Source organism: Scleropages formosus, chromosome 2 (assembly GCF_900964775.1).
Source record: "Scleropages formosus chromosome 2, fSclFor1.1, whole genome shotgun sequence".
In the NCBI taxonomy this organism is placed as follows: Eukaryota; Metazoa; Chordata; class Actinopteri; order Osteoglossiformes; family Osteoglossidae; genus Scleropages; species Scleropages formosus.
Window position 1 is genome coordinate 39,630,323 of NC_041807.1, and position 25,699 is coordinate 39,656,021.

General features: G+C 44.3%; 1 protein-coding gene across 1 annotated transcript in view; it reads left to right on the plus strand.

The window, feature by feature from the left end:
- nphp4 (nephronophthisis 4) overlaps window positions 1-25,699 on the plus strand; it is a 139,028-nt gene that overhangs the window by 89,059 nt on the left and 24,270 nt on the right. Inside the window, exons 12-20 of the mRNA XM_029248963.1 lie at window positions 2,435-2,493; window positions 3,468-3,602; window positions 5,241-5,392; window positions 7,662-7,853; window positions 11,487-11,665; window positions 12,128-12,288; window positions 13,449-13,614; window positions 22,465-22,599; window positions 25,081-25,289. Of these exons, the coding sequence (XP_029104796.1) occupies window positions 2,435-2,493; window positions 3,468-3,602; window positions 5,241-5,392; window positions 7,662-7,853; window positions 11,487-11,665; window positions 12,128-12,288; window positions 13,449-13,614; window positions 22,465-22,599; window positions 25,081-25,289 (1,388 nt within the window). The remainder of the gene's footprint in view (window positions 1-2,434; window positions 2,494-3,467; window positions 3,603-5,240; window positions 5,393-7,661; window positions 7,854-11,486; window positions 11,666-12,127; window positions 12,289-13,448; window positions 13,615-22,464; window positions 22,600-25,080; window positions 25,290-25,699) is intronic.

Sequence of the window (25,699 nt, forward strand, 5' to 3'; positions counted from 1 at the left end):
GACTCTGGCTGTAAACTTTATTTAAGTTCATTCCAGCAGCGGGAGATCGATAGACACGTCAAGCGATTCAAGGCCCTGAGCCAAGACTTGTGAGCCCCACGGTTTCCTGCCGCTGCATCAGAACTTAAACATCTGAAGGAAGCACCTCCTGTTTCCAAGCCCTTCAAGGTAAAGATGTCAGCAGCCTATTTCACAGGTCAGCGCCCAGCATCGCCTGCTGCCCGAAAGCCCCCAGCTTCCCACGTCGCTCTGCTAATTGACATTAATCAAAGAGGCGGCGCGTGCCGTATTTACTTATGCGGCTCGTATCTCCTCAGACGCTTTGAGGCTGACACGTAAAACCCGCCGGGGCACCAACCTGCTGGGTTCGGGCCGAGACCCTCGAGGTTAAGAGAGATTGATCAGAGAGTTCGAAATAATGTAATGGGTAAATTGGAGCCACCAGCAGCTGGAAGGCTGATAGTCCTGACCCCCCCCCCCCCCCCACACACACACACACACACACACACACACACACACACACACACACACACACACACACACACACACACAGAGAGAGAGAGAGAGAGAGAGAGAGAGAGACGAGGCTCCTTTCCTCTAATGAAGTGTCTATGAACCAGAAGCATGCAGTGGTCACCATGATAACGGTTTTTTTCTTTACGTGTTATTGTTAAACGTGTCATCACATATTTAAGTTTCACATAATTGTGGGTAATTAATACATTAGCACATGTAAATTATTATGCATGCTTTTAGTGACCTTGTTCTGCACTTTTGCAAAATTGAGACAAGGTTTTCAATTCACCTTCCTCTCCAGTCAAATCTGTGCATCTCATTCTTTAAATGAAACTTCGTGCCTTGACTGACAGGCGAACCTGTTTGCGTGTCAAATGAAAGTTGGGAGCAGGGGACGAGAAGAAGCACACGCTTTGCAATTCAGTGTCCCGCTGACGGAAAACAGCTCATAACACACACGAAAAACACAAACGGAAAACACACACAACCTTTCCAACCGCTTGACATCATGAATACATCTTGTTTTATGACAGTAGATGTATTATTACCACTATTTTCTTACTACCATTATTTCTGACTCTTCTCCTAGACATGTTACACTGTTCTTATAAGTTATTCCTTTTCCATAGTTTTGCCTTTTTTATGATCAGTGCACCTGCAGTTCAGACAAAGCAACTTACACTGTCAGATTTACATTTATCTGACACTCTTCTCCAAAACCACTCACAATTATTTATCCTTTTACACAGCTGGGTAGGGGGCGGGAGCATGGTGGCGCAGCGGGTTTGACCAGGTCCTGCTCTCCAGTGGGTCTGGGGTTCAAGTCCCACTTGGGGTACCTTGTGACAGACTGGCATCCCATCTTGGGTGTGTCCCCTCCTCCTCCAGCCTTGCACCCTGTGTTGCCAGGTTAGGCTCTGGCTCACCGCAATCCCGCTTGGGACAAGCAGCTTCAGACAGTGTGTCTGTGTGTGTGTGTGTGTGTGTGTGTGTGTATACGTTCGTACGTACGTACAGCTGGATAATTTTACTGGAGCAGTTTAGGGTAAGTAACTCACCTCTGGCTATAGTACCCTCAAGCAAGGTACTTACCCTAAAGTTGCTACTGTATAATTACCCAGCTGTATAAATGGGTATATATAAGTAGCAAATACCCCTTGCTCTGGGGAACTATAGCTGGGATTCAAACCTGCTACCTTTGGGTCCAAAGGCAGCAGCTCTAACTACTAAACTACCAGGTGTTCCCAGCCATGTATAGTAAGCATGCAGTGATTTATCCATTAATACAGCAGGGTAACTTTACTACATCGGTTCAGGATAACTGCCGCATTTAGTGGCATTCGAACCTGGAACCTCAAATTAGACACAACCGGTTGCTGCTGATGACCCACACGTAGACGAGCGGAATTTTCTGGTCCCTCTTGAAGGGATGGAGCTGAATGATGCTGTAGATCTGCTGCGAGGGTCCTGGTACCGCTCAGCCCACTACCCCAAACCCCGCCCCACCCTCCCCATGGACACCATGGCGCCATGCTGATGTTGGGACATGCCCACAGTTTATTAGAAGCTCTACTTTCCGGTGCCACCCATTACTTCAATACCCTGAATTGCCTTATTCATCCATAACGTTAATAAGGGCCTAAAAAAAAGGAGGTCTAATAACAGGACATTAAGTGGTGTCATAAAGCAGCGAACACTTTAAGAAGTCGTGCTTGTGAACATGGAACTATGGACTGGGTGGAATTTTGAGCGGCGTAACCCAACGGAAGAGTAAGTCATCTGGTTTTTCCCGTGCGACCTGTTTAGCTCATTACCTTTTTTTAGGATAATGATGTTCAGATTGGCTGAGTTTTGCATAAGAAAGAAGCGAGGGGTTGTGTCACAGTGCCGGTTGTTCTGAACGCGGTCTTCTTTTCAGGACGACGCGACCCGACGACGCCCCTCCGTTCCCCTCCAGAGTCACCGCAGGGACCTGGGGTAGGTGCCTTAACCGCCTTGCACCGCGTTACACTCACAAGCGCGCTCGCAATTTTACTCTCAGGAAGGAAATTATATTGCAAATTTGGGAGACTTTTTACCAGTTCAGTGAGTCGCCGAAGAAAAACTATAATATGTGCTATTAAAATACACCATATTTGAATAGTGGATTCATTGCACTTTGAAATGATGCAGGGTTTTAACTTTCGTGTTCAGAAAGTTTTTCTTGGTTGACTTCGGGAACTAACGTTCCCTTCTGGTAATAATTTAATTTATCTCTTTGCTTTGCATGAAAGATTGCAGTGTAGCTGCTTGAATAATGGTTAAAGCTGCTCCAGCTGGTTGCTGGTTCAAATCTCAGCTTTTCGTAGTACCATGGAACAAGGTACTTACCCTAAATTGCTCCAGTAAAATTTCCCAGCTGTATAAATGGGCAAATAACTGAAGGTAGCTTAACGCCGAAAGTCGCTTTGGAGAAAAGCGTCGGCGAAATAGATACATAGTGCTTGTCTTCATCAACCAATCAGGTGAACCTTCAGTGAAATATTAATAATATTAAGGTTATGTATGTACTATGTAAAGGGAGTTCAGGTAGACCTGCTATGAAATTTCACCAATTTATTGGAGGACAGCAGGTGGCGTAGTGGTCAGAAATATTCCCTTGCTATCTGAGTTTGACTTCCACCTCCTGCTGTCATGCCCTTGATGATGGTACTCACCATGGAATGATACAGTAAAAATGGGTAAATAGTTGTAGGTAGCTCAATGTACAAAATTAACATTGTAAGTTGCTGTTTATAATTGCCAGATGAATTAGTAAATAGTAATAAATAGAATCAGTGAATAGTAATAATAATAGAATGACTAAATAGTGTATGGTAAATATAAAGTAAATATATAGCGTATTAATAAATGGTAAAAGAATGGAGAAATTGATGGCTTTGCTTTGGTTGTCATTCCCGTGTCTCCCACAGCTGTCCATTTCCCAACTCGCCGTAACTCCCCGCTACCCCACCATCAGCCACTCGGTAGCGTCTCCATGGCAACAGCAGCTTCCGCCGCAGCTGTACCCCTCCCCGGCGAGCGCGGCCTACCGCCTGTCACATGCCGTAAGGAAGCGCGCGCACGCACCCTCGCACTCCGACACACGCGGCGCACGTGGGTCTGTTCCTTGTCCTGCGATCTGTGTTCCCGCCATGCAACAGTTTCATATCTCCAGTGTCAACGGAACAAGACTTTGGCTTATTTTTCCCGAAAGCTCTGCCGCAGCTCATTCTCTAACAAACATATCCCGAAAAAGTGTCAGCGAACTTCTGAATGACTTTGCTGAACAATGTCTCTTGCATGTTCTCCCGTGTTTGCATGGGCTTCTGCCACATGCTCTGGTTTCCGCCCACAGTCCAGAAAGTTTCAGGTGAATAAATCACTCTAAATTGCCCCGCGTGTGTCTGAGAGTGAGTGTGTGTGTGTGTGTGTGTGTGTGTGTGTGTGTGTGTGTGTGTGTGTGTGTGTGTGTGTGCGCATGGTTTCATTCATGCGTCCATTATCAGTATCCATTTTCTAACACAGGATCCGGACTATATCTGGGAAGCATAAGACGTGAGCGGGAATACACCCTGGACGAGATGCACACATACACGCAACCAACCACTTCTTTCTAGTTTTAATACTATTACTTATTCTCTCTGACATTATTCCTCCTTCTGACATTGACTGGGTTGGAATGGTGAGCAGAATCCCCCACCCCCCACCTGCTGTTCATCCAGTGCTGCCTAATGGTTCCATCATGAAAACTAGAGCTCGTGTGTTGCGGGGAAGGTCACGTGAAGATGGGCCGCTAAAACAACCGCAGTAATCCCTTCTCCAGAAAGTAAACCCCGAGCAGTAGGCGATGTGTTGTATATAAGAGTATAATCCATCCTTTGGAATGTGTGGGCGGGGCACGGAACCGCAGAGTTAATCGATTGATGGCGCGGGATGGACGGGCGGGGTTGGCGCGTTGCCTCAGCCGTCCGATTCATCGTGCATCACGGCAGCTCTGGGCTGGAAAACGAGCATGAATAGCTAATGACTTGCTGACATAGTGCATTTCTTGCATATTCATTCAATTAACATTTCAGTTCTGGAAGCTTCTGCAGTATTATCTGTGAAGCCCCTCATTGGTCCATCTGTAAATCTTTGAAGTTCTCCATTGGTCCAGTTTTTAGTGGCTGAAGCCCCTTATTGGTCCAGCTGCGAAGACTGAAACCTCACATTACTCAAAGTGCGATACGCTGAAAACTTTGACTGTCTGGCTGTGATTGGCTAAAGCCTGCACTGTTACACTGATTGACTATAGCCCATAGTTTGCCTGGCTGTGATTAATTAAACCCTTTGTTTGTTTGGCTATGACTGGCTGACAGCCCTTGTTTTTCTGGCTGTGATTGGTTGAAACCCTTGCTTGTCTGCCTATGATTGGCTGGAGCCCTTGTTTGTTTCGCTGTAATTAGCTGACATGCCCCGTTTTCTCCTGTGATTAACTGAAGCCCTAATTTGTCTGGTTATGATTGCTGATCCCCCACTTCAGATGGCTGTGATTGGCTGACGTCCCCTGTTTTTCTGGCTGGGATTGGTTGAAGCTCTTGTTTGCCTGCCTATGATTGGCTGAAGCCTTCGTTTGTCCGGTTATGATTGGCTAAAGCCCGCAGTTCGGATGGCTGCGATTGGCCGAAGGCTCCACTTTAACCGGCGTGACCTGGTGTATGCAGGAGATACCCTGCGCCAGTGGCATCGCCCACCTGGAGGTTGGCCTGAACAGGACTCCCGTGCAGATGGCCGTGCCGGATGAGGAGCCGCTGCAGGAGCTGCCGTTCACCCCCGTGCACGCTCCCGTCATCGCCCTGGGAACGCAGACGTCTGGGTAAGAGGAGTCACTGGGAATTTGGTTTCGCCTTTCACTCTTCATCAGTGAACGAAACAAAATGTGAAGTATTATTATTAACATTGTTATTAATATAAAAAGTATTTTTATTTACTTGCTTATCCAGTTCTTATCAGAGGACTTTTCGCTATGAATCACCGAGAGGGACCATCCTGGGCCTGAAACCAATGACCTCCCTTCCAATTATTGTTTATACCTAGGTTTTATACCTCTAAGCTACAATGAGGGTATTTTTTTCATACCACATTGTTAGCATATTTCTTGTCTTAATTATGTCTTTGCCATGTGTTTTGTTTGGTCAGAACATGAACATGCACCCAAAGGATTTGATGAGCGCGAACCAGATGCGCGTTTCCGTGACAACCTGTATCCCACTAGCACGTAGATTTGCATACACTGGTTGCCAGAAACACAACTCCGTGACCGTGTGTCATCATGAGCGCTGTGTGTCGTGTCTCTCGCGATCCAAACGCACACAGGGAGCAAATCGGGTGAAAGTAAACACGGAAAAGAAAGAATAATGTTCGGTTTTAAGAGCGCTCTCATTTCGGTCGTATTTATTAATTTGGCACGAGTGCACGCGGCTCGCTTTTGAAATCCAAGAACGATTTGGTCCGCGAATGCGGGGGAACGACCTACTTCTTGCAGCGAGACTCCCCCGATCGAAGAGTTAATTGTGCTGTTTATCTGATTGAACGAAGGCCTGCTGAAATTAAAACTCCACTTTTAATACCACTCCAGTCCACACGAATTAACAGGCTGCTTTCTGGGAGAATTGGAGCGGCGTCTTGCTAAATGTGTTATACCGTGATTTCTTATTTCACATTGCTTTAGAATTTTTTTTTTCCTCTCCCCCACGATAAGCAGAATTTAATTTTGTTCTGAAAAAGACTCTTTTTTCATCACTGTATTGCTGTACATGCGTACAGTTGATATGAGTATTCAGAGGGTCTCCAGTTGTTCCCCCGGCAAATGATGACATGGTGACCTTCTGCACCAAAACATGGGACTCACCAGGTATAGAGCAGTAGGAAGGGCAGTTCTTGTGCTGACTTGATAGAGATTCCATATGTGAGTAGAGGTTGACATTATTTTTGTTTTTCTTTTTTTTTTGTCAATCAAGATTATTTCACAAATGTGCTGTGGAAATTTTCCTTGTATATAAAGGGAACTTGTATTTGGAAGACCTTCGCTTGCTAGATAGAAGTTGACCAAACTTCTTACATGAAAGATGACCAGATTCTTTACATGGCAGTTGACCAAACTCCTTATATGGGAGTTCACCAAATTCTTTATATGGCTGTTGACCAAACTCCTTACATGGCAGTTGACCAAACTCCTTATATGGCAATTGACCAGACTTCTTATATGGAAGTTGACCAAACTCCTTATATGGCAATTGACCAAACTCCTTATATGGCAGTTGAGCAAACTCCTTATGACCAGACTCCTTATATGGCAGTTGACCAAACTCCTTATATGGGAGTTCACCAAATTCTTTACATGGCAGTTGACCAAACTCCTTATATGGCAATTGACCAGACTTCTTATATGGAAGTTGACCAAACTCCTTATATGGCAGTTGACCAAACTCCTTATATGGCAATTGACCAGACTCCTTATATGGAAGTTGACCAGACTCCTTATATGGAAGTTGACCAGACTCCTTATGTGGCAGTTGACCAAACTCCTTATATGGCAATTGACCAGACTCCTTATATGGAAGTTGACCAGACTCCTTATATGGAAGTTGACCAAACTCCTTATATAGCATTTGACTAAACTCCTTATATGGAAGTTGACCAGATTCGTAATATGGCAGTTGACCAGACTCCTTATATGGAAGTTGACCAAACTCCTTATATGGCAGTTGACCAAACTCCTTATGACCAGACTCCTTATATGGAAGTTGACCAAACTCCTTATATGGCAGTTGACCAAACTCCTTATGACCAGACTCCTTATATGGAAGTTGACCAAACTCCTTATATGGCAGTTGACCAGATTCGTAATATGGCAGCTGACCAAACTCCTTATACGGAAGTTGACCAGACTCCTTATATGGAAGTTGACCAAGCTCCTTATATGGGAGTTGACAAAATTCCTTATATGGAAGTTGACCAGACTCCTTATATGGCAGTTGACCAAACTCCTTATATGGAAGTTGACCAGACTCCTTATATGGCGGTTGACCAAACTCCTTATATGGTAGTTGACCTAAGTAACTGCTTTCTGCTATGTTCCTTAGTTCTCCCACCTACATGTCGCGAAGTTCCATGGCCCACCTCTACTCAGCTGGCTTCCCGGACATACTGGACTATGACGGGCAGGTAGCCGAGGTCCTGGACCCTAAAGAACCCGTGAACTTCAACCCCCAGAAAGAGGAGCTCGACGTCCTGCAATCCAACAAGCTCATTCTGCAGTTCCTGGCCTTCTCCAGGTGAGCCCATCGCCCCGTACCTGTTTCCCAACGTGAGCAGTTTCAAGCAATTAGGCATTTTATTTGAATAAATCTGTGCCCTATGCAGTGGAATAATGAAAAGTCCCCTGACTGTTTTTCCGTCAATTCCGAATACGCGCCACATAAATAAAAATTACGATTGCAAAAAAATTACAGCTCACAGAATGTTTCTGCGTGACTCCACGGAGCTTGTACTGCACATAACAACGTGTGACAGCCACACTGATTTGTTTTACTGCGTTCCTAATTAAATTTCTCTGTCATTTAATTAATCAACAGTTTGCAGAAGCCAAAAAAAAAAGGTTCTGGAAACATCACCTAAAATGATGATGGATGTTCTCAGGGAGCCTCTTGGAGAAAGAGTTCGAGGCAGACTCCTGTTCCTGGGGGTCGTCCAGGGGAGAGAATGCAAAGCCGGGTGACGGTCACATTAACCACTTAACCAGCACACGCATTGAGATATTAATTAGCCAATAAGTGGGACAAAAACCCGTGCCGGAGCAGAGCTCATTGTGTGCGCCATGTAATTACGGTGTAATTCCGCTCCTCGCCCAGCTCTGCAATCATCATCCGTGTCTGTTTACAGTATGAATATTAATGGGAATATTTAATTGAAGAATATTGCCACTTGCTTTGACTCGGAGGACAGTCCCTGCGCTTAAAACAACCGGGGAACTTTTAATTTGTTTAATCAGTTCTTACACATCGCGCTCGATGTCCTTGTTTCCGCACCGATTTTACTGGTTAACTTCATGCAAAATGATCGATTGTTAATCTTCTCATGGGAGATGAGAACTAATTATTTCTGCTTTAACTGAATCCTTTTCAATTTAGTCTGGAGTGATGAGGACTGCTGATCACCTGTGGGCCAAAGGCGCTCGTGTGACATAATTGTTAGTTGTCGCAATGCCAGCTGCTTTTTTAGTAGTTTGTCTAATTAAATAAAAAAATGCAGCTTGTAACCTGATTTCTTTCACTCCAGGGATGTTTCGCTGGTACAGTGTTGGGGGGGGTGCAGAAGTGATTTTTGTGTTAAAGTGAATTAGTGTTCATTGAGCCCAATGGTGGAAATTACATTTCTGACACTTTCCTGAAGTCTGAGGTTTCTGCGGTAACGAATGTAATACTGATTTATCCATTTATAGAGCGGGGTAATTTTTACTGTATCCATTCAGGGTTAATGCCTTGATTGAGGAGGCTACAGAAAAAGCTTTGAGGGTTGAACCCAGTACCTTCACCTTGCAAGGTGACAGGTCTATCCACTACTGTTCCTCGTTTCTACTATTAGTTCAAAAAAGACGATTGATCAGTCTAAATGAAAGCAGTCTATATATACGTGTGTGTGTATATATATATATATATATATAATATATAGCATTTTTCTGAAAGTTAGTGTGGAAAATGATAGAAATTTCTAAACTAGAGTCTCAAGTTTAACTTAGTGTGAATCATACGACACAGTAATTTGAGCTCTCTTGTCACTGGGAAGGGGTCTGGGGTTCTAGTCCCGCTTGGGGTGCCCTGCGACGGATTGGCATCCCCTCCTGGGTGTATCCCCTTCCCTCCCCCTCCAGCGTTACGCCCTGTGTTGCCGGGTTAGGCTCCGGCTCCCCACGACTCCATATGGGGCGAGAGTTTCAGACGATCTGTGTGTGTGTGTGTGTTGTCACTGGGAAGTGCTCCTTAGTCAGTGGTCATTTTGGTGACAAAATCGTCAGTGGCGTCACTAGGATTAGTGTCACCCAGTGCGGTAACACCCCTCCCATGGACCTCCTCCCGTACCAGACCATACAGAGTCCTTAGTAATGTTTTTTCTACTAATGTTACTCTTTAATCGTAATTTCCGTATATCACTGAATGTAAAGGCAATAGTAGTGATATAAACAACTAGTAAAATTAAAATTACACCTTTAAATTACAATATCATTCGCACAACCTAAATGTATTTACATGGATAAAGTAAAAAATCGGTATGAAAACAATAGAATTTGAAGTTAAACTTTCTAAAGCCACATCAAAATTAGGTTTATTTTAACATTATTGATATTGGTTCACAAATACTAATTACCACAATATTGTAGCTAAAACGCTGGAAAATGTGACAAAATCAGCGACTAAAAAAAACAGCAGCGGTGACGAAAACAAAAGCCGTTTATAGCGCGTGGAGACAAAACCACGTGATTCGAAGCGTCATTGTAATTGTAATTGTACTGTAATTGGGTTATAATGAGAGGTCTGAGCAGAGCGCATTAGAAAGTTCAAAAAGTCAACGAGCACAGAGTTTTATCCTTGTAGGAATATTGATACGTGTAAACTGGGCTTTATTACGAAAAATGTTTTTGTTTTTATAACAAACTACAGGGATATTTTCATAAAAAAATAGTACATTTCTGCTGAAACACTGCGCACAAATTTTATAGACACTCATTTTGGTGTCACCCCCTCTGACGGTGTCACCCGGTGCAGTCCCCTAGTGACGCCAATGCAGATATTGAGTCCTTCCGGAAAAACTGTCTTCCACTTGTATCCTTGAGAGGGGTGTGTCCATTCCCACTAGGGCTGATTCCATCCACGTGGTTGATGCACCTCCTCTTATTTTCCCCTCCAACCTTTGAAAACATCGCCATCTTTTCAAGAGAATCCAATGTTCTCATGACGTGTCCAAAAAAAAGACCTCGGTCTCATCATGTGTGGTTCCAATGGTCCTTCTGGCTTCTTTTAATCCAGTATCCATGTATGAATTTTGATCTTAAACTGGGTCAAGCAGCAGCACCCCCTTCGGACCACATGGACCATGATTGCCCACCTCTGATGGACAGGCTTGCGATGGAAGTCATCCCAATAAAGAGCCCCTACAAACTGGCACTGTGTTTTATCGTGTAGTTGTACTGCACATCACATTCACTGTTGCCTCCTTCCCCTAAAGATCAGTTATCCTGGCCGAAGACCTGTCACACCGAAACATTGCGTCGCCGGCACGACGAGACAGCGCTTGCCAGCACTACAGTGTTTGCACAGATACTGTCTGTTTTTATATATAACGTTTTGAACCCGGAACTGCAGCGCTGTGATTGATGGCCTTTGTTGTTCTCTGTTACCAGTTTGCTGTCAGACACTGAAACCAGGCTGAACCCAAGGACACCTGGTAGCATAGTGGTTAAAGCAACTACCTTTGGATCCAAAGGTTGTAGGTTTGAGCCTCACCTCCAGCTGTAGTACCCTTGAGCAAGGTACTTACCCTAAATTGCTCCAGTAGAATTACCCAGCACTATAAATGGGTAAGTAATTGTAACCTTAACATTATAAGTTGCTTTGGGGAAAAGTGTCAACTGAATGACTATAAATACACACCTCATTTTGTATTCATTCATTTCGCTTATGCTTTTCACCAAAGCAGCTTACAATTATTTACCCATTTGTACAGCTCGGTAGTTTTGCTGGAGCAATTCAGGGTATTACAGCTGGAGGTAAGATTTGAACCTGCGACCTTTGAGATTAACAGCAGCAGCGCTAACCTCTACAGTAATAGCTGTCCGTAGATAATAGTACTCTGAGATAGATGGATAATAATATTCTTAATTATGCTCTTAATATGAAGCGCTCTCTTTCCAGGCTTCCCCAGGAGGGCATGGACCCGAACTGGCCCAAGACGGTGTACTTCACCTTCCAGGTGTATCGCTTCCCACCGGTGAGGACCCAGCGGCTGTTGCTGGTCGATGCTGACGGCGCCCCCGGGGACGAATACCCCTGCATTCTCGCCGCAGTCAACGCAGACGGGACCGTCGACTCCGGTAACGGCGGCGGCGCCACCGCCATTTAATTGAATATACTGTGAGCTTCAGTAGTGACTTACGGGGTCGACGGCAGCTGTCACTTTGCCGAGATGATCTCCCCGGGATATTGTTTTATTCATACCGCTCCTTCGTGGGCGAAACGGATCGATTTGAAACCCTTCATGCAGAAATCATAGAGATTTGCCAAAGCACCACATCGATGGGTGGCAAATAATCCTCTCCATGTGGCTAAATTAACACCCAGCAACCTCAACGTGTATAACTGAAATTCTGGGTCTAGAACCTTCCAGCACCCGTTCTTTAAATGGGTTTCGCTCATGGTTCCAGTCCCCCTTGCTCAGTCTCCTCACTATGTCACTGTTGACATTGTTGCCTTGGCAACCACCGTGTCCTGAGGGTGGTGGTATGATAAGCGGGTCCGGTTTTCGGCTGCGAGATTTCGGGTTGCGATCCCCACAGGCTCTCCGGGTCTGGAGCTGGACTATCTGGTGGACCCCGACTTCCTGAAGCCCGGTGAACTCCGCTGGTTCCTGCGCTACCTCGCACTGCACACCCTGCACATCGACGTCTGGGACGGAGACTCGCTCCTGCTTGTCGGATCTGCGGCTGCAGAGCTCAAGGCAAGAAGTCCCGCCCCCTTTGTGGTTCCTGCACTTTTTGGCACGATCGTGCAATGAGAGATGTCTATTTCCAGCTGAATCGACAAAGAAAGCCCAAAATTCAAGCCTTAATCGCTCAGGACAAATGGAGGAAATTTTAAAAAAAAAAAATGAACAATTTCAAAGTCAATAATTAAACGTTTTACTAAAACAATGGCTGTTAAACTCAATATAATAGTGGAAAAAAAAGTAGTTTTTTTTTTTTTTAAATTTTTATCGCTAAAATAGATTTTATTTCAGTTTATTTGGGTTATTTAAATATTTTGGCTCCTTAGTGACAAACAGTTGGAACAATGAACACGTCTGTTCGTAACTCTGATGGTCCGTAACGCTAAGGTCACTTTGCTAGTACATCACAATAACCTTAACAATAAAAACACCCCTCAATTTATACATTGGTTATTTTCCATAAAAACCTTTGATATAATTGTAATAAATATATTTGTTTATAATTTTAAATATGATACATACATTTTAAATAAAATAAATGTAAAAACAAAATAAATAACACATATAAAAAATACTTAATTATTTTTATATTTTATTAACTACAAGCTACATTAAAATTAATCTAAAATGACGATGTAGAACTATGTGGTCTCCCTAAATACCTGTTCAATGCTGCTTGTTGACTGATGATCCCATAAACACGTGCCACGATCCTCATCTTTTTACTGACCACCGGCTCTCGAGAACACCAGAGATGAGCCGTAAACACCGTGGAAGTGAGTTGAATTGAGGCGGTGCTACAGCTCCTGTTGCGTTTGGCTGCTCTTTACTTTAAAAGTCGGAAATGAGCCATTCGTAACTCGAGGAGCCTCTGCGTATGAAACTAAATAGGTTTACCGCATGAGTAATTCTTGTTAAAACGACCCAAGTGCGACACCTTTCTCGTCATTCAGTGGATGAGGTGTCCAGTGTCTTTCTGCAGGGCTTCTCAACCTACCGTCCCACAAGATCTCCTGCTGTCCTGTCCAGGGATTTAAATGTGCTCGGTGTTCACTGAGGTGCATCACTGCCTGGCTCAAGATCTCTAAGAGTCATCCCTCTGGGAGCACGAGGTGATCGTTCATACCTTAACCGCTCCCCACCGTGTTCTTCCCCCCCGTTTTCTGCCACAGCATCTGCTGCGACAAGGAAGGCCGGCCGTGCAGGTGACCCAGGACCTCGAGGTCATCACCACTGAGTACTTCCAGGAGGGAGACGGTGGAGGGAGCGGGGCTCTGGCCCCCATCGACGTGTTCACCACCGTCAAAGGGACACTGCACCTGCGCTTAGGCAATGTTGGTGAGTCTTGTACACTCGGTGTTTTCACTACGGTAAACAGGGTACCGTAGCTGTGCTTGGGTCAGTGCCACATGTCAGAATCACTGACAGAGGAGTGAACATATGCAGGTATTCAAAAGTGCCAGGTTTGCTCGGGTTTTTCCGGGTAAGGAAAAAAGCAGCGAGTGTTACGGTGAAGGAAGGGTGTTGGGTCAAGCCCCATACCCTGTCCCTGCTGCAGTACCCTTAGTACTTTAAGGTACTTAACCTGAACTGACAAAGCAAAAATGATCCAACTGTGTAAACAGGTCAAATACTCTACTTTCTGTCATTGAAAGTGTCAGTTCAGCAACAGGGAAGGAAAAATTCATTAAGGTGCTAGTTCTTATAAGTGCAATATTTACACTTTCAAACAGTTTTCTTTTTGAAACACTTTAGTTTTTCAGTCTTACTGTTGTTGTCACAGAGGATTAATAATGGAACATCCCTATTATTATTATTACTATTATTATTATTATTATTATTATTATTTTTAGCCTTTATGAGCTTTTATTTATCTGAAACCTTTGTTTAAGTCAAATGGCTAACTTTACCAAACAATGGTCAGTCGTGGGGAAGAAGACAGCAGGTTTCATGTACAAAATATGATAAGTACTGGTAAGTATATTCCACAAACAAAATGGGTACGTGGCCCCTTTAAGATGCAACTGAGCACAAAATAGATTGGGATTAAAACCAACAACAGAAGGGTCCCAGTTCAGTCCCACGAACCATCTACTATACCTAGCAGTGCAGTGAGTCCTCCCGTTCTCTGTCTTCTTTCTCTACGTCTCCCTCAGACCAGCAGTCTGAAATGTCCATCAGTTCAGAGTAGATACCTGATCAAGGCCATCTGATCAGGATGAGATGGGATTCAAACCGAGGATCTTCCTGCTGCTGCTGTTCAGCAAAATACAATACAAGCAACAAACTCCTTGATTGTTGTATTAAGTATTTGCCGCTGCTATTAGTTTAATGTTTTTGTTTACCGGTGCCTTAAAGGGGCCACATCCCCATTTAACGTTTTTCTCCGTGAATTTACAAGACCGTGAGCCGCAGCGCCACTTTGCACGTCCGCGCGCTCATTTGCATACCGCCGCAGAGGAACGTTTAGGGCCTCTTACGACCGCCATCCGTGATGTTCGCGGAGTCTGGAGGAGTCGTAAAACACAACAGCTCCTGATGTAATGTGTTCCAGTGACATGAATTACTGACAGCCGTTAAATCGAACACTTGAAGGCGCGTCACAGTCACAGGAGCTCGGCGCAAATATTTGCATGTTTCTGCAACGGTGTTTTATGTAATGTTTGATTGCCGCACGGCATCATAACACAGCAGTCATGTATCCATGGAAATCCCTTTACCTCCCGAATTCATTCAAAACGTTTCGTTTTACTCCTCTTCGTTTGCTGTGCTTTCGTTTAACTGCGATTGGCTGATGTAACCCCTGAAAGAGTTGCATCTGCCACATTTTAAATTTAAATGTTTAATTGAATTAAGTTTTCATAACCCTGGAAGTGTCTCACTAATGAAGAAATGAAGAAAAATGAAAATGAGCGAGACGACAAAAATCTAATCAAGTTACATTTCCACTCTAAAAATAGTGTATCATATGCCAGACCATAATATTATTAATTCTAAGACCGCATGATTTTGCTTCCTTTCATCGAAATGTGTTTAGGGACTGTGTCTGGAGGTTTTTCCCAGAAATACTATTTAATTTCAAGGCGATAACGTAAAAAAAACTGGCCATATCATGTAGTTACAGTTAACATGAAAATTTTGTGGTTTTAATAAAAGAAACAAAAATATTAGTGTGTATTTTTTGTAAGAAAGTGCTTTATAGCACTGCCTTTTATATGTTGGGGCTTTGATAACCTGTTTCCACTCAATGTCAATAGGGCCAGCAGGTGGCGTATGTGCTACCCTGCACTGAAAGGATCCGGGTTTGAATCCCACATCCATAGGCAAAGCACATACCCAATAGTAATACGGTAAAATTGACCCTGCTGTATAAATGGGTAAGTAATTATAAGTAACACTAAACTGCTTTGTAGAAGGTGTCAGATAAACAAATAAAAGTGCGAGTCTGTCTGCCTCATTGCACTACCCCCCCCAGCTGTTACTCAATAACCGAGAGGGTATGAGGTCGAAACACTGTGTTATGTAGTCGAGGAAAACAGGCCATGTCTTGCTGTTCCTTGTCTGCCTGGAGGTTCTACTGCTTATTTTCCAGCCGATAAGAAATAACAAAACCACAGCAGGATCTGAGGACTTATTGAACCTGCCCTTGTAGCCTTACCTTGTTTTTTCCCCTTCAACAATGTTTCGAGGTGGACCGTTTTCTTCGCCCTCGCTGACTGTGCCGCGGTTCGATAGGGACCCGGGCGCACAGCTCCTCCCCGCCTCCGTGGGGGGAACCTGCTGAGGACGAGCGTTCGGCTCTCGTTCGGGACACGATGGGACACAGAGGGGGCACGTCGGGCTAAAACTGCAATAACCTCAGCAGCGCTTCCACCCAGTGGCCCCCAGTGGCCCCCGAGGGCTCCCAAGGCCTGCTTCTGTCACTGCGACGGTACTGACAATTATCTGGTCGATGGCGCCCGTTTGTTCGCCATCGGGGATGTGGAAAGTTCTGAGATGCGGAGGAGCGGCGGGTTGTGCTCAGACCCGGAGAACAAGTGGTGTTTTTCCAGTCGGGGAGCTCTGGCTTTCCGTCGGAAGCACTAATCAGGCACTGATGACGCAAACTCTCTCTCTGAATGGGGACAGAGGAAGGTCACCCGTCTCTGCTTATTTATGCGACTGGCCGAGGCAAGCTGTCATTTACGGCAGTGGCTGTGAAAGAAAATATATCCACAGAGTCAGCAAATTTATTGGGCAAATTCTGCATATTATAAAAACCATACGCTGGATATTCAAGTTACAGACACGTGTGACCTCTATGTCTGTAACTCGACTGCACCGATCACTAAATTCGTAGTTAAAATAAAAAGGTAGCAATAGCAATGTCCCTCGATTAATTTGCTAGATAGGGTGCGTGAAACCTTTATATTTCTATAAATTAAAATGATGCTTTGTAAGAGTAAGTACACTTTTTACATTTTTTATTAAGGTTGAACTACCTAAAAATTACTAAATTATTATAAATTACTAAAACGACTAAACTAATTATTCAGTGCAGATTGTTGACCAATTCGTCATATCAGCATCTGTGATGTTGCTCATTTTGATATTGATCACCAACACTGAGCAATACCAGACAGGAGCTGAAAACATGCATGGTTCCATAGTCCTGTTCTGTTGGGGTGCTCTTTACTGCCATCTATGGGTCAGAAATTGGACCGAAATTTTAACAACTCCAAAGCACGTCGGGCCTCGAAGACACTGGATGTGGCGTTTGCGCTGTTTAACAAGGGGAATGCTTTGCGGAGGGTTAGGTCTGGAGCAGAGCAGGCGGGTCAGCGTTGGGTCACAGAGCAAAGCTCCTCTTTTCAGCCACGTCCCGCACAGATGAATTTGATCTCATAGGTATAGCAATCGGTTGCCATGGCGATCCATTGGGCAGTCAGTTGCTTTCACGACGTTCACCCAGTTATACTACGGATACAGTGATCGCAGAGTATCAGTAATGTTCTTGACCCAAAGGTTGTTGCTCCCAGGAGGTGGTCCTGATGTTGTGCCTTCGAGTGAAGCTCCTTACTCACCACCTCCAGCTGTGTAAACAAGCTCATTTTAAACCGCCCTTTTCTCTGCGTCTCATAAGGAGTTACATGAATTAGTCGTCGGGCCACCTGGAAGCCGAGAACTCCCCATTTGAGTGGTGTGCGGTTCCAGGTCAGCGCTGCTCCTTCAGAAGCGATCGTGCTGTCCTCACCTGCCCGCCAGCCAGGTAACCGAGCTGCAACATTTAACCGTAGTGCGAGCCACGCAGACGCTCTCCTGCGCAGAGGGGGGTGCCGCGCCAAGCGCGCTGGATGAAGATTAGGCCTTGTACGTTTATCCCTGGACCGCTTTCACAGCTGTCTTCTGCGAGAACCAGATAAGGGCAGAAAGGAGAGCAGAGCAAGAGGGAGGACGCCGGAAAATAATATTAAAAATCAAATTTGCTCGACAAATAATGGCCAAGGAAATTATATCTTGCTCTTTTCCAGTCAATGGGTAGACACATAGCAATAAAGCGGAATAATGTTATACACATATTTTTTTATTGCGGCTGTGTTTTCTTTATTCCTAAAGAGGTTAGATTTGCTGCAGGAGGGAGGCGCAATGGCTCAACTCCAGGCTGATCCCGTTTCAGACGCTCTTGAGCGCTATTTCCTTTTTATTTGTGCAAAAGGCGACTCTGGGAGAAATGAAATAGCACAAGAAAACATTGTTTCGTCCCTGTTGCCTTTATTGTTGTTTTTTTTTTCCTTTCCCGAGCTGTGTTTCTCTGTAGTGTGAGGTGCCACTGTGAGGTTACAGTATGAATGGTGAACTTGGTCGTAACTCTCATTACACCGAATGAAGAAGAAACGCCTTTCAGAGGAGACCGGACATTTCCATAGTTTTTTCAGTGACGTAGCCTGCTCTCTTTTTATGTTAATTTCAATGTTAAGAGATATATTTGGAGGGGGCGCAGTGGATTGGACCGGGTCCTGCTCTCCGGTGGGTCTGGGGTTCGAGTCTTGCTTGGGGTGCCTTGTGATGGCCTTAAGAGATTAATTTTCAAAAAATTTCAAATTAGACACAAGAATCAAGGGTGAAGTGCAGTAGCGCTGGTGTCAGAAGTGGGATTTTTGGTATGTCCGATTGCTTGATATGATGTCTGATACTTTGTCTGACTGAATGCCTTCAGGTGAAAACTGTTGACAGCAGATTGTTCTCATTATTTTAAGCACTCGCTATAAAGGCAGTTTCACAGTACCCTCTTGCAAAACACACACAAGTATACACGTGTGTGTGTAGACGTATGGCAAAATATTATTTATTGTCCTTTCTTCTGCTGTCTTGACCACTGAATCCATACCACCTAGTTCATACAACCAAAAATAAATATTTTCTTCTGCTTCAGCTACTTGTGCTCATGTTTTAAAGCATAACTCATTATGGGTGGATGTAAAATCTTGCTAAAGGCTAATTATAATGACTCTGCGCAATTTAAAGACAGCCTTGTATCTTGAAGGTTGTCATTTCTAGTTATAATAAAAGCCCTCAACTGCTCTTTTAAAAATATCAAACTGTGTAAAAGGTTACTTTGGAAAGAAGTGTTGGTGTAGCAAAAAAAAAAAAAAAAAAAAAAAATCTCTCTGTGGAATCACATTTGTTCATTTTGTTCTCCAAAGCAACTTGCGATGTTGAGCTGAATTACAATTATTTACCCATTTATACAGTGGAGTAATTTTACTGGAGAAGTTTAGAGTAAGTACTTTTCTTAAGGGCACTGCAGCTGGAGTGGGGATTCAAACCTGTGACCTTTTGGTCCAGTGACAGCATCTCCACTACAGCAGCAGCTGTCCCTGGCTACAGACGACTATAGCTTTAAAGGGTGGTTGTCTTCTGAAGGACGTGGTGAGAAGAAAATCCAATTTTTTCACAACCCGAAACCCCATTACAGCACTGTGACGTTTAATCCACGTTACAGTTCCACTACATATTGGACACCAATCTCTGCGGCCACATTTGCCTGCCTCTGGAACTATAATAATTTGCCAGCAAACATTTTCTAAATGAAAAGCTTGGTTATTACATGTCACTCCTCAAGCAGAATCCCAGTCATCCCTGAATGGTGCATCATATTCCACATACACTCTTGAATGGACTTTCGATTCTCTTGCTTGGTCCAGCTGTTAAACTTTAAACAGAATATAATTAAAATGTTGCACCGATGACACTATGTATCCTAAAGTAAGAGGTTTATTTAAGTGTCAGTTATTACACCTTTTTATATTTAGTCCATGTGTTATTTCCATATCTTTTCTCATACAACTTAGATTTGCTCATACACACCCCTGTAAATAATTGTACTTTAAATAATTAAACTGAACAAATAATTGTATCGGGTGGTTAATATCATATGAAGTCAATGACGGCACACTTTAGTGACCATGCCGTTTATGGACTATGTTCACTAATACTCACTTTAGTGACCGCACTCATTAGTATGGAATCATTAATACTCACATCTAGCAATTGGTTGATTGATTGATTGATTTGATTGGAATTAACCCACATGACCTACCAGTAATATTTGCCTCTGTGCAGGAGGTGCAGCTCATGTGCATGCTTACGTGTAGATGATAAATAAATATAGGTATTTATTAATTATTTAGGAATAAAGACCTGAAACGTACATTATAATGTCCTTATTGCATTTTATCCTTTATCATATTATGGACAAAAGTAAAAAAAAATGTTGCACCTTACCTTAAAATATTTTATCTCAAACTAATTTTGCAACCATTTTGTTACTTTACAAATAACTCATGTTATTGACAATTACACTAAAAACTATATTGCCAGTTTTGTTTAACTGAAACTTTACCAGTCGTAAGACCTGGTAGGATTTTTAACTCAATCGTGCGGTTAGTGGACAAAAACGATTACCAGCAGGGTTTTTGATTCATAACTGGATTTTTGATTAACTGGAATTTAATGTAAATATGAATATTACTACATATCATAGTACAGATCACAGGAATCAGATTTAATATTAATTCACAGAAGAGAAATGGAAGATGATCCATGTCCAGCGGTCACATCTGTAGTTAGCTGGCAAACCCCGAAGTCCTACTGCTCTGAATTAGACTTTAAACACGACATTACCCCCCTCCCCCTTCCCCCCCACCAACGGTATTTAACAGACTTGTAAGCAGTCAGAGCTCCTTCAGCTGTCGGGGAGTGCTGTGTTTGATGGGAGAGGAGCGGCAACACCAGCGGAGCCCCCCGCCAACCAATGTGTTCCGCATGGCGGATCAAGTATCGGCTTTGATCGTCGCCCAGGTCGAGTCACGGGACTCCCACCGCATCTGTTCCGGACAAGACTCCCGGAGACCCTCAGCTGCCCCAACATCGGAGACGACCGTGCTGTCCCTGGCACGGAGCCAGAGGCGTACCCCGTGGCCTTGCTCTCCTTGCTCTTTGGGTTCCGACCGCCCTGGCCCCGCTTTGTAGCATGCGGCTTATTACAGGGTGCGTTCGTCATCCTGCACGAAATTGAACTGTATCTTCTTTCCTGGCCACTGGGGGCATCAGCGAGCACTGTAGCTGCCACCTTAATCGACAAAGAGCGCAGTAGCACGTAGGGTTTGTTTCAAGTTTCAAGTTTATTGTCATAGATACAAGTACCATGTACATCATGTATCATGAAAATCTTCCTGAATGCTTCTCCACAGACTATGGACAAATACAGACAATAGAAATGCTGCACAAACAAAACAGTGACAATGACAGTGAGTAGTGCAGCAGAAATAGCAATAAATAATGGTAACAGGAGTAACAATAATGCCAGCTGACAGTCAGAGAACTCGGAACGAGAGAATGAGGATGAGAATTTTACCGGAAGGTTTTGAATTCAGGGGGTGTGGTGGTGCAGCAGGCTTGGCCAGATCTTGCTCTCTGGTGGGTCTGGGGTTCGAGTCCCACTTCGGGTGCCTTGTGGTGGACTGGCGTCCCATCCTGGGTGTGTCCCCTCCCCCTCCGGCTTTACGCCCTGTGTTGCTGGGTTAGGCTCAGGACAAGCAGCTTCAGTGTGTGTGTGGGTTTGTTTGTTTGTTTTGCGTTCAGATCTCTGAAGGAGGCTTGTGGCTTCCAGGAAGGTATATCAAACTGCCGGCATAAAAATGTGCAGGTGTTATTTTGGGTTTTGTTCTTTTTTTTTTTTTCCTTTTTTCATGTTTATGTTAAACAAATTACCATTTTTTTCATGAGCGCTTTTTTTCACTTCTTACACGCTTTTGAAGAAATTCTGGATATTGTGGAGCGAACGCCGCCTGGGTTTACCCACCAAGCTCATAGATTGCCGTAAAGAGCACCCAAGCAGAATACAAGCTTCAATTCAGCTTGCTTCCTCTTAAAAAAAAAAAAATGAAACAGTTAGCCCTACATTGTATTTTTTTTATTTACTGCAGCTGAATTGGAAATTTTTTACCCAAACCTACAAATAAATCAAGGAACCTCTGGATCATTAAACTTTGACTGTGACTTACTGGTAAAAGGGACTTTGGAGATACTAACAAAATGAGTTATGACCAGCCTTCTAGTCCCCCCTGTGTTCATAAGTTGAGGAGCCAGTGTTCCATATATATTTTATTAATAAAATATATCGTATATATTGTATTGTATATGTACATATATTAAATATCTATACATTTAATAAATATTTAATAAATATTTAATAAATATATTCAATAATATATGCAATAAAACATATTACATAATTAATAACATGGTATTTATAAGTAGCCACTGTGATGTTATAATTGAAAGTATAATGTTTGTTCTATATAAGACCCAATCTTAATGTTATATAACTTCGTTTTTGGAACGAACTGCGTAACAGTTCGCGAATGAAAATATGAAATACAGCCAACACCGATGATTTTAGCATATGAGAGTGTTGATCAAGGGTTGGTGAAATGTGTGAGCTACTTTATTTTTTTAAAATTTGCTTTTCATTTTTTGCTGGTTGTTTTTTTTTTAATATTTTCGCGCGCAATGATGAAATGACGCAGCCTTGGTGAAATCGAATAAATCAACACTCGAGAGCCGATTTCCAGCTTTTCATGCAGTTTGTAGAAGGACTTGTTGCCTCTTGCTCAAGGAAGGATGGTTGTTCCCGTCCCTCCCCAGGGCTTCCGTTCGACGCGAGCGTGAAACGCTCCAGCATCCTGCCGGCCTCCCGCTCCCACATCGTCCTCCCCCACGATGGCACCGGGGGCTTCGGCGGAGGAAGCCTGTCGGCCCAGACCATTCCGGGCCGCAACGGTGAGAGCTTCCGGGAAACACGCACCAGCTGCTGGCACCCCCCAGGGGGCCCCAGCAGGCCGGATCTCCTAGATCTCATCTACGAAGAGTATTTATTTTTGGGTTTTTCATCCCTTCAGATCAAAATTGTTTCAGATGGGAGTTTCAGAGCAGAGTCTCTATAAAAACTGCTCTCACCACTTCATAGCTTTTTTCTTTTTTATTTCTCTGGACATCAGGTGGTGTAGTGCTTAGGGATTTGAACATATAACCTCAAGGTTGCCGCATCAAACTCCGTTCTGTGCCAGTGCTGTAGTACCATTGATTGACGTATTTATCCTGAACTGACACAGCAAAAATTTCCTGCCTCCATAAAATAGATTAAATATTGGTAGTCATTTTCAAGTGTTTTCTAAGCAACATGTAAATACTATTAAAGTAATATAGGACACTGCAACCCTGCAGTGGGCAAGCAGTTATTAGTAATGAATGCAATAAGTAAATTAAAATGCAATGAAAAATTTAATAATGAATTTTAAGTAATTTCTTGATTCCCGACAAATGTTTACGTAATATCAGTACAAAGTAATTAAATTGTCAGCAAAATATGTGTATATAAATAATTTTGGGGGAAAAAATCCTCCACCCCAAAAAGAAAAGAAAATGGTAAGAACAAGCGAGCGTCAACAAAAGGTCAGGAATTCGGAGCTGAACGTTCTGGTGACTGCTGAATAATAACCGATAAATAACGAAGAGTCATAAAATGTGCTTCGAAGTACATTTACATTTATATGGTCTCCTCGATAGTGATGTTTTTCCGTACCTGGCCATTAAGATGCAGGGGGATCGCTTGGATGCGCAACACACCTGTCCGTGTTTCCCGGTCCAGGCTCTTCGGGTTGTACCGCTGTACCGTACAGAATCGTACGATTTACCATGTCCTCATACACATTTTCGCCATTTTGCAAATGATTTCCATCGGCATCCCCACTTCGTACCGCCACTCGCAGTTACGAGCCGACAGCTGTGATAATTCTTTGCGCGTGACGCGGGGAGTCGAACGGGAGCGCCGGAGCGACGGCACCGTGGACAGCACCGCGATGACCCTCACCGTGGTATTTTAATCTTTATCCATCCCTTTCCTGACTATAATTCTTCACAGGAGCGCATTTGTGCCGTCTAATGACTGACACCTCTCGTCCGCAACGCATTGATTTCTGCACGGGCGCTGGAGCGTCGGGCCCGGGTAATTACCCCCAAAAGGCCGCCCGCGTCTTACGCCCTTCCGTAGGCCGCTCCTGGCTTTGAAGCGCTCGGCGCGGCATGTCTAATGACCGCTCGGAGCTTAAGCTCTTTCTGCCGGGTGTGTGTTTGCGCCACTGCTTAGATTCCTCCTTTGAATACGTGCTCTTTCTAGCGTTAAAGCCTGGCGCTGCCGCCTGCCTGTTTCAGCAGCGGATCGATACCAGGAGTAGCACATTTCTGTGATTGACTTGTTTAGTGCTGCTCTCACGCAGGTCCGGCAGGGGCGTCCGGAGATGCTGCTTTAACTGGGGGCATGTTGGAAAAACAATCACCTGTGAAGTACACATCTATCTATCTATCTATCTATCTATCTAGTAGGGGGTGCGGTGATGCAGTGGGTTGGCCCAGGTCCTGCTCTCCGGTGGGTCTGGGGTTCGAGTCCCGCTTGGGGTGCCTTGTGGCGGACTGGCGTCCCGTCCTGGGTGTGTCCCCTCCCCCTCCGGCCTTACACCCTGTGTTGCTGGGTAGGCTCCGGTTCCCCGTGACCCCGTATAGGACGAGCGGTTCTGAAAATGTGTGTGTGTGTGTGTATCTATCTATCTATCAGCAATAATCATAATAACCTGGTCCGCTTCTTATGTTGCAGTGACCTGGTGTTGCTTCTGTTGCTAATACTGTTTAGAATGAATAAAGCCTGCATAGTGGTGTATTCATTAGAACCACTATCTTTGCTCTCAAATACTTGGATTCCAATTCCAGCTCCTCCTTTAGTGCCCATAATGAAGGTATTTACCAGGAATGAAGAATTAAAAATTGCACGGCTATATAAATAAGCTCACTTGTTGCTTTGGAGAAAATGATCAGTCAAGTAACCAAATATATTTAATAATAACTGCAGTTATTTATGGGGGAACGAGGTGGTGTAGGGGTGCCACCTCTGAACTTACGGTCACTTTGGAGAAAAGTGTAAGTGAATGAATAAATGTGGGATGAATGTATGGGATGAACTGGGTATATTGACAATACGGCAGATGGAAAGCCGGGAAGATGCTGTACCTCGTCTCCTCATCAAAGTATGAAGCTAATGTCTCGTGAAAGAAAATAAAGATACGCAAGTGTACTCAAACTTTTGACTTTTTTGACATTATATATAGTACCCAGAATGATCAATGATGTATGTCGCTGTTCAGCCATCAGCTGCCGTTGTGTCCTGTGTAATAACTCCCTGTTCATTGTACTCGCAACCCCTCGGTGCAGTGCGGAGGGCGTGCCACGCCCATCGCTTGGTGGATATCGATGCAAACCTGGCCTCCTTGCTGCGGAGCAGCGCCCCTCGGGGCCACGCGCGGCCCGGGTCCGAGAGCGAGGCGGAGGAGGACGCGGCCCGTCGGCGCAAGCTGGCCCGCATGGAAGCCGTGCGCCGGTACGAGGAGCAGGGTCACGTCGAGGCCCCGCCCCACATCGCGGTAAGGAGCCCCGCTCCATCTGGTCACCCAGCCAGGTCTCGGCAGCGTGGATTAGCGGGGCGGCTGTGATTTTCGGCCGATCCCCCCAGGGTGCGGACACGTCTCCCTGGAGGCCGAAACTATTAGTGAGACACTCTCGGAAAGCCTCTCAACAAGCTGTTGTATAGGTCTTACAGAAAACATATAATAATGGGCTGCGACCCAAAGCCCCACTTCATACATATTTACTGTACTTAAAGAGTTCAGTCGCATTGAACAGTTGCTCAAGAAATGAAAGGAGATGAGGCCAGCAGGTGTGTAGTCGTCAAATCCGTCTCCGATGTATAATACTTTACAGTATATATGGCTGGAAAGCAAAATCGTGAGTGACGCAGAAAAGGAAAAGCTAAAGAAAGCAGATTTGGAAATGA